At 30.4% G+C, this 15,212-nt stretch overlaps 1 protein-coding gene, 1 long non-coding RNA gene and 1 pseudogene across 2 annotated transcripts; 1 reads left to right on the top strand and 2 right to left on the bottom strand.

Annotated features, from left to right (window-relative positions):
* Window positions 1-224: 224 nt before the first annotated feature.
* LOC108824618 (B3 domain-containing protein At5g57720-like) lies at window positions 225-2,083 on the bottom strand. Its single transcript, XM_056993862.1, has 4 exons — window positions 1,939-2,083; window positions 927-1,353; window positions 724-836; window positions 225-627 (listed from the first exon to the last, which is right to left on the bottom strand). The coding sequence occupies exons 1-4, from the start codon at window positions 2,008-2,010 to the stop codon at window positions 382-384; spliced, it is 858 nt and encodes a 285-aa protein (XP_056849842.1). The 5' UTR covers window positions 2,011-2,083; the 3' UTR covers window positions 225-381.
* An 85-nt stretch (window positions 2,084-2,168) lies between these two features.
* On the top strand, window positions 2,169-3,813 carry LOC108826787 (uncharacterized). Its single transcript, XR_001945538.2, has 3 exons — window positions 2,169-2,654; window positions 2,760-2,816; window positions 3,407-3,813. It is a non-coding gene; the product is annotated as an uncharacterized LOC108826787 (long non-coding RNA).
* A 3,909-nt stretch (window positions 3,814-7,722) lies between these two features.
* On the bottom strand, window positions 7,723-9,317 carry LOC108826023 (B3 domain-containing protein At5g57720-like; annotated as a pseudogene).
* Between the last annotated feature and the right edge of the window lie 5,895 nt (window positions 9,318-15,212).

Below are 15,212 nucleotides of genomic sequence, written 5' to 3'. Positions count from 1 at the left end.
ACATGCAGTTTAAAAATAACATGAAGAAATTTGAGTCACACTCCATTGTTTATGTTACACACATGCAACACAAGATTTAAATGATCACAACATAAAACTCAAAACCAAACATCGAGTTTCAACCTAAGATCCTAATTATTAGACAAAACGACAACACAAATGCCTCTAAAAGGACTAAGTTTAACTCAAGATTCTAGAAGAAAACTGAGTCATACTCCATTGTTTCTGTTACACATGCGACACAAGATTTAAGTGAACACAACTGCAAATCCAAAACCAAACATCAAGTTCCAAAACCAAACATCAAGATCCTAATAACAAAAGGATAATACAAGAGCCTCCAAAAGAAAATACTAATTAAGGTTAAGATCAATCCTAAATTTAAACATCATTTCTTAAGAAGTGAGTCTTGATGGATCGAACAACATCTCCTTCACGTAGAATCTCACATGTGATTACATCTTCAGGCGTTGCATCATTTCTTTCATATAATTCTTTCCACTTGTGAACCACCAAACGATCTTTCCGGTCTCCAAACTTTGCCTCTAATTCACCAAATCCATCGATGAACTTGATTCTGCCATCAAACTTTAAGTCATAGTCCTTTATTACTTGCTTAGGAAAAACCTTCAAGCAACAAAATACAAAAAAAAACAGATTAGTATATCAAAAAGATAGTTGAATTATAAGAAGAAAAAACAGAACTTAAGATAAGATTCTTACCAACACAGTACGCCCACACGTCGAAAGTGCGATAAAGTCAGGGTTAGAGGGATCATCAAGATACATCTGCGGATCACCAATAGCTTCAGCACGTTTCCTTTGCGAAGACGTAACTAATATTGAAACGTCACTCAGATAAGTACTCTCATAGGTATCAGCATAGTCTGATCAAAAACGAAATCAAGATAAGAGGTTAGTTGTACCTCTCCTTGAACGTCCATGAGCGTTGTTAACTTCACCACCCGTTGTATCAACATCGTCTTCGTCGCTGCTTCCAAGAGAAAGAGAAATGATTATATTCTGATCGTCACCGTCGTCGTCACCAGCTATTTCATCATCATCCTCATCTGAAATTTCTTGAATATTGACAGGATCTTTTGGCTTCACAGGCAAGCCATCCCGGAAAATGCTTACCAAGAAGGTTCGTGAACCATCGTATGAGAACAAGAGGAAATCTCTGTCCAAGGGAGCGTTGTCTGTGATGAACTTAGACCAACCATCTTCGAAGCTAATCGTCTCGTCTTGGCTTATTGTCCATTTGACAGTCCAAAAGTTTCCTTCTGGCTTCCGGAGAACAGCTGTCTGAGGGAGAGGGGTTGGGTAGTACTTTCTGTAATCACTTGGGAGCACCTACAAAAAAATTGACAACAGACAAAAAAACAGAGGAATCAAAGTTTGATTAGAAGAGAGCAAAGTTTCTTTTATTTTACCACAAACCCTAAGAGATCTAACATAAACCAAAACCTTAGAAGTCAGGAACAAAGCCAAACCCTAACAGAGTAGAATTAAACCCTAAGAAGCCGGACATAAAACCAAACCCTAAGAGAGAAGTAACAGGACCAAAACCTAAGAGACTGAACACATAACTAAACCCTTCAAAATCAGGAACGAACTAAGTCAGCAACAGACACAAACCCTAAGAGATGAGGAACATCAAGAACATAACCAAACCTTAAGATATCAAAAACATAAATGTTGAGCATACATAATCAAGAGACATCAAGAAGAGTGGACTAAGATTACGAGTTAAACAGAGCACTAAAATAAAATAATTTGAACAGAGGAGAACCAAGAGAGATGAAGGATTGAAGATCGATGCTAAAATATGTACAGTGTTATCTCATGAAGATTAACTACATTGTTCTACAGAAAGTTACATTTTTTTCAGGAAATCACAAAAGAAAAAAAAGAGAGACTGAGAGAAAAATGTATTACCAAACGTTGAGAAAGAGAAACATCCAGGGAGTTGTAGATTATGAGGAGATCTGGGTATGGAGTAAAAATCATCTTTGTCACTACAAGAGCCTCTTGTTTGTGTCTCAATTTGGAAGATGGAGAAGCTTTAGCTTTTTCAAAATCTTCAAACACAGAAGATGTTTGGTTTTGACGTGTGTGAGTGTGTATAAGACCATCCGCAACGCGGGATGTAGACAAATCCTTAGCCCAAATCCTTAGTGTCATTTGATTATTTTAACAATATAATAGACGAAACAGCTAAGGATGAATCCTTGTTCAAGGGTTTTAAGGATTCAGTCCTTGAGGACGTGGCATCATTCTTCATTTTTTTCAATAGATTCTCCTCCCCTTTTTTGTCACTGACGGTGATCACTCCAGCTACACGTATCGCGCCGCAGCTTCACTGATCCTTTAACCACCGATTGACACTCCCCTCCGCCTCTAAGAAACTCCTCTTCCTCAGAAACCCCACTCCCAGCCCCACGTTCGTCGCCGTCCGGTTCCAGAAACCTTACTCCGATCGGCTCAACGGAATCCACGAACCATGCCTTTTCTGCTTCGTTCAAGCGGCCTCACCTTCAAGCTCCACCCTCTCGTGATGCTCAACATCTCCGATCACTTCACCAGGGTCAAAACTCAGCTCAACCCTCCATCCGATCAGCTCAACCAGGGTCATCGCTTTCTTCCTCTTTAAGGTTCGTTTTGATCTCTCCTCTGTTCGATTCTGTTTGAGGATTCTGGGTTTTATCCCGATTTGGTTAAAAAAGCTAAAGACTTGTTCTTTTTTTTAATGATCGCAGGTACTGATCGAATCATCACCATGGCTAAGAACTCATTCAAGCTCTCTAATCCTCTTGGTTAGTCCCGTTCCCTTGCCTGCTTCTTTAGTTTGTGTTATGATTCTGATCGTTGCAGAATAGTAGTTTGATCTTTATGATCTGGTTTTTTATTTTATATATATGTATAAATAATCTTGATATTTGCTATGAAAGTCACTCAAAGGCTTGGTTGTTTTGGGTAATCTAGTGAGTATGTTAGTTTGGAGGATCTTTAGCAGAGTGATTGTACTTTAGTATAAGATTTGCTATGACAGTTACTCAAAGGCTTGTACTTTTTTGAGTAAGCTGGTGAGAGTGTTAGTTCTCACTTCTGAGGACCTTTAACTCAGTCTCAGGTATTCATTGACCATATTCATGTTTCTCTACGATCTGTTAATCTGTATTATGATTATATAAAGTGTGTTAAATAACTCTATGATAGGCTAGTGTGAGTGGAATCTCAATGTTACTGTAGTGATCTTTGTAGGGTTTGAGGATCTTAGATTCATATACGAGTCATGTTTTTCTGAGATGAGTTATTCTGTTTGTTGATCTTATAAAGAATGTGTTATTTATTATTCTGGAAGGACACTTTATAGCTAATGTTAGTTGATTTTGGGGTGTGACAGGACTATGTGCCTACTGTGTTTGATAATTTTCAGCGCCAATGTGATTGTGGATGGAAACACTATCAACTTGGGATTGTGGGATACTGCAGGCAAGCTACCTTTTCATTTCATCATTCTCTTTCTGAATATTTTGCTCTGCAGAGAGAGAGTGAGTCGTTTGTTTATTTGTTTTGGACTCTGGATGAAACATGACAAGAAGACTACAATAGACTAAGGTCTTTGAGCTATCGAGGTTCAGATGTCTTCTTACTTGCCTTCTCACATTCAGTTTCGGTTAAGTTGATGGTGTTTATGTGAATAAATGGTTTAAATTTGCAGCAAGCTTACTTCAATTTTGTAATACTTCAAATACAAGTGCTTTGACAAAAGCAATTTTGTATATATTAAGGACTTTAAATTGAAATACACCATTGGAGATATATTTTGATTCTGAGTCCTTCATTATTCAAACAAAACAAAATTAACTTAAAAAAATAGTTTAAAATTCCTAAGGATTCCCGTGGTGAATCCACCATTGTGGATGCTCTAACTAATTATAAAATCCTTGAGGGTGAGGCACTGGACATTTACCAAAGTGCCCCTAACCGGGTCAAGTCATGGTCGTAAAGCGTTCCTTTTGAAACGTCATTTCTGAATAAATACTATAGCATACTGGCACTGGTCATTGAAGCTCTGTAAGTTTTGTAACAGACAATCCAAAAGGGGAAACTGTACGTAAGCATACGATAGTTTAATAATAAGTTCACGTGAATAAATAGTTAGTAGAAAGCGATGCCAACCATAGACATGTTCGTTAACCAATAAGGGCCTTTGTCATATAAGTTATATGGGCCGAAAGAAACCCCAACAGTAAAACCAAAAAAGTATAAATAAGGATCTCACTGGTTGAGGCAGTAGCTTTTAGTTTTTTTTTTGTTTTAGAGTTTAAATTGTATAATTTTTTGTAGCTAGAGTTTTTTGCCTTGATTTTTAATGAAAATTTAATTAGTGAAAATTATTTATACAGTATGTTATAAGAATCACAGATCTTTTAAAAATTTCTAGAGCTAAAATGAAAAAAAAAATCTAGAACTTAGTTTCTAAATTCACATATAGTTTTTAGAAAACAAAAAAAGACAAAGTTTGATTGATAAAATTTCGTGGCTGTAAAGTAATTTTAGCTATCCAGAGAACCTAGATCAGCTACCAATCATTTCAAGTTGAAAACTTTATGTTATAAAAGGTTTTTGTAAATTGTAAAGGGAGTAAATTACAAATGCGACTTTGTTGGAAAATTCGAATATACAAATCTATAAAACTAATAGCAATATTATAAGCTCATTAGCATAAAACCAGTTTATAATATATTAGTTTTAATGAGTTTATAATAAACCCATTTGTATTATAATTGATCAAAATTTGTGTTAATCTAGGTTCGAAGTTAGATAAGGGTCATAGAGCTTTAATAGTTGTCGGATATTTTGCACTAGTTAAAGCTTCCAATAAACCGTACTGCATCGTACTGCCGTAAATATTAACAAAAATTTTTACATATATATTTTTCGTTACAATTACAACTGTACTTATTTCGTAGTTGTCCTACATGTTACCATCCGAAGACTAAAGAATGCATGCTCAATAAATATGAGAAAGATTTCAGGCTATAAATTAGATGACATTGTTGATATGGACAACTGAAACACAATAGTTACTCAATTCAACATTCTGATTTTTACATTCTTACATTCCACATCATCTCATCTATATTCCACCTATTAATTTAACATCCATTGTATTTTTACACTCCACAATACTTTGTTTAATAAAATTTAACAATATGTATCATTGTTATATTTTTCTATATATTTTATGATTACATATTAATAAAAATCAGAAATTAAAAGAAAACTAAATAATAGAATGTTGTCTATAATAGAGAAAAACATAATTTTTAATATCCAAAAATGAAACAAATCTCTATTACAGAGTATTAAAAGTGATGTGTTTTGTTATAAAATATATATAAAATAAATAATTTAGTATTAAATAAATGATACTAAATAATGGGTTAATTTGTTGAATGACTAAAAGAAAAAAAATAGTTTTGTGAAGAGAAAGTAGAGATAAATAGGAAGAAAGAAAAACAATTTAGGTATCTACTTAATATAAATTTTTTTGTTAGTTATTGAATTCAATTTTGAAACTCAATGATAACAAGCCACATATTCTATCTCTCTCTCTCCTTCCATGATAGATTTAAAAGCATTCTTATTGGTGGAGTTCTTGAAAAAAGTTCAAGATAAATGAATTTAATATTTTATTAAATTTAATTAAATTTAATTCTTAAACCCAATGATAACATGCCATATATTCTATATCTCTTCTCTCATGATAGATTTAAGAACATTTTTATTGGTGGAGTTCTTGAAAAAGAGTTCTAAACAAATGAATATTAATATTTTTGATAATTTATTTATTTAACTACATTTTATTTTACTTTAAATGCTATAATGAATGGAAAAATGACACATGTCTCAAAAGCTATCAAAAAGGTTCTTACAAATACATAGTCTGTTTTAGAACTTTTCTTCTCATCTCTCTTCTGTTTTTTCCTTTTTGTTTAATTTTTAACTAAGATATTCACTTAGAATCTGTCAATGGACATGCTCTAACAACTAACACGGATTGAAAAGATTCGACTACATTTAATCCACCAATGATTCAACTCTTCTTTTAACACATACGTTGCATTAATTAAATTGCTGAATTTGTGTTTCAAAATATCTATTAGTTTATACTCCTTGGATTTCCAATTATAAGTAGTTTGCTTAAAACACAAATATTTAGAAAGTTGTTATTTAAAAAAAATTATCAATTAATCAGTTAGTTCAACCAATTATAAAAATTATTATTTCAATGGTCACACAATATTCAATAAACAAAAAGGTTGCATTAAAATATGTAAACTACTTATAATGTGAAACAAACTATTTTTGGTAAAACTACTTACAATTAGAAACATGGAGTATAAAAGGTGAGAAAACATTTATTATTTCCCTTCTTGCTATTTTAGTTATACATGGTGATGATTGGTTTGACCATGGCTGTAAAACATTAGTTGTAAAAATTTAGTTGTAGGTAAGTTGGTTGTAGATGTAGAGTTGTTCCTGTAGATTTTTCTGTAGAGAATTTTGCTGTAGTTAAATTTTTTGTAGCTGTAAGCTATATGCTGTAGATATTTCAAAATAAAAAAATTTTATGTATATATAATAATTATTTTTATCAACTAAATAATTTATATTAATGATTTTTATAAATTATCAAAGTTTACTGTTATTTAAAATGTGATATGTAAATAATATTTATGTTATTTAAAATATTTAAATAATTTTTAAAACACACAAAATTAAATAAAAATATTTATTATTGGGATTTATTTCACTTGAAAAAGAAGAAAAATATAAAAGCAAGGATTTTTTGTAGACTAAATGAGAAAAAAATTATAGTAGAAAGAGATTAGTTAACAAATCTCTATTTATAGAGTATGAAAAAAAAATTTGATGTAAATTTTTTTCAAATACAAATTTAATAGATAATTGATCCAAATAATTGAGAAGAACAAAACAAATCAGAAATTTTATTTACCAATGATTTAGTGACAATTGGTTGTTACCAATAATATTTATGTTATTTAAAATATTTAAATAATTTTTAAAACACACAAAATTAAATTAAAATATTTATTATTGGGATTTATTTCACTTGAAAAAGAAGAAAAATATAAAAGCAAGGATTTTTTGTAGACTAAATGAGAAAAAAATTATAGTAGAAAGAGATTAGTTAACAAATCTCTATTTATAGAGTATGAAAAAAAAATTTGATGTAAATTTTTTTCAAATACAAATTTAATAGATAATTGATCCAAATAATTGAGAAGAACAAAACAAATCACTTTGTCTTATCCTCAAAGATTCAACAATGTTAAATACTTTCAACCATGTTGAATACACATGAGATTCGACTCCTTTTTCTTTAAAGCTTTTCAAAAATAAATTATAATATGTAAATAAAGTATAATTTTAAATGATAGTAATATATTATTACGGGAGTTTAATAACAAAATACTGATTAAATTTATTATTAAATAATAATTAGAAACAAACAAATTTAAAATGTACTTTTGTGACCAAATGCAGTTTAAAAATGTAACATGAAGAAAATTGATCAGTTACACTCCATTGTTTCTGTTACACATGTGACACGATATTAAAATGATCACAACTTCAGACTCAAACTCAGACATCAAGTTTCAACATAAGAACCTAATACATAAGGAGAACACAAGAGCCTCTAAAATAAAAGATTTAAGGTTTGCATAAGATGCTAGGTTACACATCTTTTCTTAACGAAATGAACCTTGATGGATCGAACAATGCAACCTTCACATAAAATCTAACATATGATTACATCTTCAGGCTTTGCACCATTTCTTTTATAGATTTCTTTCCACTTGTAAACCACAACACGACCTTTCCCGTTTCCAATATTTGCCTTTAGTTCACCAAATCCATCAATGAACTTGATTGTGCCACCAAACTTCAAGCCATAGTCGTTAATTACTTGCATAGAAATAAACTAGAAGCAATACAAAAACAGATTATTGTATCAAAAAGATATATAGTTCATGTAACTTTAAGATGGAGATTTTTACCAACATATGACTACTCGACGAAGTTACGATAAAGCAAGGGTTAGAGGGATCATCAAGATACATTTCTGGATCACCAATAGCTTCAGCACGTTTCTTTCGCAAAGACCATCCTAAAGAAAGATCACTCAGCTTAGTATTCTTACGAACAATACTTTCTGTTGAAAACGAAACCAAGATAAAAGGTTAGTTGTTGTACCTTTCCTTGAACGTCCATGAGCTTTGTTAGCTTCACCACCCGTTGTATCAGCATCGTCTTTGTCGCTGCTTCCCAAGGAACGAGAATTAATCATGTTCAGATTGTTATCCTCTTCTTTCTCCATGTCTTGATCACCATCATCATCCTCATCTGAAATTTCTTGAATATTGACAGGATCTTTTGGCTTCACAGGCAAGCCATCCCGGAAAATGCTTACCAAGAAGGTTCGGGAACCATCGTAGGAGAACAAGAGGAAGTCTCTGTCCAAGGGAGCGGTGTCTGTGATGAACTTAGTCCAACCATCTTCGAAGCTAATCGTGTCATCTTGGCTTATTGTCCATTTGACAGTCCAGAAGTTTCCTTCTGGCTTCCGGAGAACAGATGCCTGAGGGAGAGGCGTTGGGTAGTACTTTCTGTTGTCACTTGGGAGTACCTACAAGTTGACAACAACATACTAGAAGTCTCACGCCCTACTTACTGACGAACAGATAGCAAGAACAGAGGAAACACAACCAAACTCTAATAAGTCAGCAACAGACACAAGCCCTCTCAGAGATGAAGGATTGAAGAAACAATGTACATGAAAACGCAAACTAGACACCAGTTATCTCATCAAGATTATCTACATTGTTCAACAGTCTATCGAGAAAACAGAGTTTGGAGAATAAAACTACAAATCTTTTCCAGAAAACCACAAAAAGAAAAGAGAGATAGAGTTCATTACCAAACTTTAAGAAAAAGGAAGATCATGGGAGTTGTAAATTATGAGGAAATCTGGGTATGGAGTAAAAACCATCTTTTTCTCTTTCTGGGGGAGATAAAGAAACTTTAGCTTTTTTATTTTCTGCAATCTTCAAGCTTTGCTTTTGAAGAAGCATATAAACACAAAAGCTTTTTGGTTGTGACTTGTCAGTGTGTATAAAGTGGAGTGGACCGTATAAAGTTCTTGAGGATGAAGCTGAATATTACTAAAATGCCCCTATCCGGTCAAGTTATGAATAACATGGCAATGGCATACTGGGCATTGAAGAAGCTCTGCAAGTTCTGGACCAGACAGTCCCAAAATATAATTTCCGAATCATATGATATTTTAGTAACAAGTTCACGAGAATATATATATATATAGTTAGTAGGCTATTAGTTGAAAAGCGAGGCCTATCATAAACGGTGAATATATATAACTATATGGGCCGAAAGAAATTCCAATAGTAGGACCAGAAAATATAATCTATATAAAGTAATAAACTACGGAAAATAAAATAAAGCCAGTTTATAGAATAGTTTATTTGTTCACCGTTTTTTTTTTCTTGTTCACCGTTTTAAATTAATAATGAGACTTTTCAAAACTGAAGATATTTAATTATTTTTTGTTTGAAAGGTTATTTTTGGTAAATCTATGATATAACATACTACTAAGATGAGATTCACACCTTGCGCGGATGAGTTTATATGAATAATTTTTTCAAAATATTGTATTAAAATTTTATATCTGATCGAACAAATATTTGTGGCCCTATCAAATTGGTTTGTTTTTTTCTATTTTTGGTAATTTAATAATTTGTTTTCTAACAATCCAGCCCAATCTCTATGATGAGGTTTTTTCCTTTTATGTTGAGTTTTTTCGAGAATGGACCAAAAGCATTGTCGACAATAGGTAGAGCCGTAGAGGCAGACTTGACCCTAGTAACATAAAACATTTGAATAATGTTCCCACTTTGTGGAGTCCCCGTTTAAAAAATAAACATTATGTATACAATATTATTATATTAAACATAGTAAATATTGATAAAAGGAAAAAATGATTACAAACATATACAAATATGAGAATAAATATTAACGTGTTTTATATTATTATGATTTTATACATAATTTTAAAAATAAAATTATTGTTATTTTATATTTACACTTCAACATGTAGATCTTTTACTATTATTTTGAAATTATTTGAGATATATTTTATATAATGGATATAAAATTTAGAATGAAAATATTGATTAATTCATATATTCTTAAAACTTGAATAAACACCTGAAATCGCAATAAACTTAAAGTATTAAATCTCTGAAATTTGAATAGACCCTTGAATTTTTTTCCACTGACAGACCCTCCAAAAATTTAGTATGAAAGTATTGGTTAAATCATATATTCTTTAAAAATGAATATATTTTAGGCTCTGGCAATAAGCCTAAACTATTAAATCTGTGAATAAATTTATTTTTTATGTGTACTAAATAAAATTTATGATGTAAAAACTCTATAAATTAATAATGTTAGGACTATGATAATTTATTTATTTATAGAGTTATTAATTTAAAGAATTTTTTTTAAGATTTATATTTTTGAAAATATTTTTATTTAAAAGAAGGAAGAATATTTTATTTAGTAATATTATATATTAGTTAAAATTTTTATAGATTTGAATTTCATCTATTTTATGATATTATTTGATAAATTTTATGTATGTTGAATACATATGGAAATATACCAATGATTTTTATATGTAATTCAATAAAATAACACCAAAATATTGAAATGAAAATAAAAATTAGAGATGCAATTCATTTTGAAAGATTAAAAACAATAAAATATTTTATTTATGTATATATAAAATTTATATATCGTAATTATTAATTTATGATTGTAACAGAACCATATATTTAGATAAGAGGTTTCTAAATATTATTATATTATTATTTTATTGAATGATACCATATTTTACACTGGTCCAACTTAAAAGCGGGATAATTTATTAATTTAACGTGTTTATTAATTTATCAGATATTAATTTACTGTATATAGAAATTCAAAATCTACCGATTTTATGACTATATAAAGCCGCAATAGCGTTTAATACCATATATATATTCAGACAAAAATCATAAGCTGTATAGTTGTTTCTTTCCAAGAAAATTGATACTTTACAGAATTTGAGTTATTTTTCATTTTCTTATTTCCAAAATTATTATGGTATACACAATACGGAATAAATTTGGCATATTTTAACATTTTCTGCAAGTACGTTCTTTTGTTTTTGGAAAACGCAAAATATATACACAATAAATTTAAAATAATTCAGATATAATAAACAAAAATATAAGTTTAACCTATCTAGAAAATAATTAAAATGATATTAATACTTTACTTTATATGGACCTTTGATATATTCGGTCCTGGTTAATATATGTCACGAATCACTACCTATAGTTTGTAAGAGAAAAGTGTACTTGCTGCAAATTTATTTGTTTGAACCGATTATTTGAAAAATTGAGAATATTAGTGATTAGGGGTGATCATATCTATCAGAGGTGGTTGTATATTGATTATACAATGGCATGACAAATTTTTTATAATGGATAAAGTATAACTTCCTATGTAACAAGAGTAATGTACAGACGGAGACCACTTTTTATGTTAAGTTATTTAATTTATCTAGAGAGTGGACTTTTAGTCTAAGATTTGCTCAAAGTTCCTGTAAGGCTCCTAAATAAGCAAAAAAAATGTTATTAGTTGAACCGGTTATTTGAAAAATTGAGAATATTAGTGATTAGGTGATCATATTAGAGGTGGCCGTATATTGATTATACAATGGCATGACAATTTTTTTATAATGGATAGTTAGTATAGTTTCTTATGTAACAGTGTACAGACGGAGACCACTTTTATGTTAAAGTTTTCTTTTGAGAAAGTCGAGAAAGTTTCAGAGACTTTGGGGCAAAGAAAACAAGAGAAACATGTAAGTTATTTAATTTATCTAGAGTGTGAATTTTTAGTCTAACATTTGATCTAAGTTTTTGTGAGGCTGCTAAATAAGCAAAAAATGTTTGGTGTTGACATCTCAAAGTTTATTATATAATTAATACAAAAAAAAATATATTTAAAAAAGTCCTTGACGTTAAAAAAAAATCCTCAAATAATATACAAAGGATGTAATTTGAATTTCAATTATAAAGTTTTGTCTCAATGAAAATATACTCGGCATGGGGACACACAAGTTAAGCAATTCATACATATAAACAGTGTCTTTAGCTCAACTGAAAAATATTTTAAGCAAAGCTTAAAAGTCACATTATCGAATAACACTCGGAACAAAACTTATGTAAATTATGTGGTTTCGGACCCGAGAGATTAATAATTTCAATTTAAAATCTTCTAAGTATTAACAAAAAGAAAAAGAGCAACATAGAGAAACATCTGGAAGGGTCGAGTTTAAAAAAAAAAAAAACATTTTGAAGGGTCTTGAGCTTAGCAAGCCAAGTCTCTTACCTAACGACGAAGGAATAAGAAATGTTACTTGGGTCGTCCATATATTTCCTCGAATCTTCAACATAAACTAGTTGCACGAGTAATAAATTTTTCAAATTGACAAAAAGAGTTGTTTCCGAGTAAATAAAGTTGACGATCAAAGTCGTCTGTCCCACTTTCTATATTGGTATAAGATATTTTTGGACTTAGACAATCTGAACGTTGAAGAATCGGTAATAGCATGCATAGAGCTACTACTTCAATTTTGAAAAGTTACCTTTTTCCCTTGTTTCTGAAAATAATCAAGAACTAATAACAATATTAAAAGCCATCAGAGAGAAGAACAGAGAAAAAGACAGAAGCTTGACAATGTATTGTCACATCCCATAGTTTGTGATGATTACACCTATTTATACATTTGCAGCTTTTTTGTTTGTTCTCCTCTTACATATAAAATGCCATTAAACAGTTACTCACCCGTCTCTCACATTTGACTTCTTTATTTCACATTTCAAATGTGTGTGTTTGTTATGTGTTAAAAAATAACATCATTTTACTTTTTTTTTTATAATCCAGAGTTCTCCGCTTCGCGGATCATTCCCTGGACCCGGTCAGACAGTAGTCCACTTCACTCGGGAGGGCATTAATCTGGACCGAGGCCCAGTACCATTAATGGCATGGAAGAGGCAGTGCGCCTCCGACTGGCGTCGAACCCGAGAGCATGACAATTGGCCCCCAATACTTGCTATTTTTATTTGTACTTGACTTGTTAAAAATGAGTACTTGCTATTTCGAGTATTTGATCAAAAATAAATTATTTGCAAGTTACTTGCCTTGTTCTATTACTTGTTATTTACGAGTACTTATGAATTATTTACGAGCTTTTATGAATATTTAAGAATTATTTACTAAATAATATTATATTAGAAATAGACATGAAAGTTTATTTTGTTTATTCTTTACTTAAAATTACATAAAAGCTTGTTTTGTTTATTCTTTACTTTAAACAAAATATTTATTCATATTATAAAGAAGATGACAAATAAAATTTATATGAGTATTTCGATATATAAATATTGTATAATTTTCACGATTACAAAAATATATTTTATAAGAAAGTAACAGGTAATAACAAGGCATGTAGACAAATTTTTAATACATATTACTATTTAATATTTGATTAAATGATAACGAGTATTTAAAAATCAAGAAAGATAGGAAATAAGTAAAAAGTATAAAAAGAGTAATAAGTATTTTTGTCGATCCTAAATGCAAAGAATAAATATTTAATAGATTATATAATAAATAATAAGTAATAGGACAAGTAACGAGTCAAATACTAAAATAATAATTATATTTAATACTTGATTTGGTTTTGCAAATAAATTATTGACTAGTTATTTGTCTTGACAACATCAGAGTATTTGAATTTTCATGACGGGTACAAGTCGAATAATGGATTTAAGGTGAATAACGAGTAATGATGCTCGGACCTAAACGATGCCAACTAGTATTTATTGGATGATTAAAATAGTCTACAACTAACTATGCACTAGTATTTGATCTCATCAACTAAATCGTATAATATACATGTGTGTATATTCTTGTACACAATTTTCATCTACCTGTGCCTTTCCGTTTGAATTTAGTTATGCAGTATAAAATACTAAGTTACTTGAGGATATATGATTGATGTGTTTATTGATTATATTACACGAGAGAAGGTAGAGAAGGACAAAATGAAAACACAATGAATGTCCTGTCTAGCTTTATATAAATTAGAAGTTTTAATTTAATGCTTAGAGGTTTAAATTTTAATGTTTTCCTTTGTTTTCTGAGAAAGGGAAACCCTAATTTTCTTAAATAGGACGTAACACGAGAACAGATGAATTTTCAAAAGGTTAAAAAGGTGAGATATCTAAAGTTTTTCCACCCAAATTTCGTAAGTCAGACGGTAAAAGAAATGTGACAGAAATCAACAGTCTCAGCTGGAAGGAAAATCTTTAAACAGAGGCGCATATCTTGATAAGAAAAACGAGCCAACTTATTTTTTGAAAAGATATATATTTTTCTTAAGCATATCACCGTGAAACCTCTTAGAATACTAACGTAATAACCCCTGCAAAATTAAAAGTTAAATAAACGAGTAGCATAACATAATCCATATGTGCTTTACAAACCAGTGTCTTTACGGGTCTAAAGTGCTTCTTTCTTGTCAACTTTCCTTGATCGTTTCTACGGAGACTTTTTATTTTATTTTTGTTGTGATTTTTCTTTTATTTTGGGAAAATTGGAAATATGGAACAAATAAACTACTACATTGTCCCTATACCATATACTGAACATAAAGTTGTTCCAACACCATAATTTTTTGTGTAAACCCCATTAAACCCCTATTATAAACATAATCATATAGACAACTATTTAATAATGCTATGCTGAGGATGGGTATGTTCGTTTAAGTATTTAACATTTATTTATCTGCAGATTTTGGAAACGCTGAGTCTTACTGTTGAAGGTTCGTCTGGAGGAAAGAAGAACATCTTCAAACAAAACCCAGCACATACAGAAATGCTTCATCAAGTTATTGTTGCTCGTCTTAGACATGGCTTTACGGTTTACGACACAAACTCCACTCTTGTTTGTTCTCTTGCTCCTGATTGTCTTTCTGTTTCCCA

This window comes from Raphanus sativus, chromosome 9, assembly GCF_000801105.2.
Source record: "Raphanus sativus cultivar WK10039 chromosome 9, ASM80110v3, whole genome shotgun sequence".
In the NCBI taxonomy this organism is placed as follows: domain Eukaryota; kingdom Viridiplantae; phylum Streptophyta; class Magnoliopsida; order Brassicales; family Brassicaceae; genus Raphanus; species Raphanus sativus.
This window is presented reverse-complemented; position numbering and strand designations above follow the sequence as displayed.

Bases quoted from the DNA above. Each gene is read 5' to 3' on its own strand.
- LOC108824618 (XM_056993862.1), bottom strand. From the start codon at position 2,010: ATGATTTTTACTCCATACCCAGATCTCCTCATAATCTACAACTCCCTG. The intron at 837-926 runs GTACAACTAACC...TTTCAATATTAG, and splicing joins TCATGGACGTTCAAGGAGAG to TTACGTCTTCGCAAAGGAAA. The intron at 628-723 runs GTAAGAATCTTA...TGTTGCTTGAAG, and splicing joins CGTGTGGGCGTACTGTGTTG to GTTTTTCCTAAGCAAGTAAT.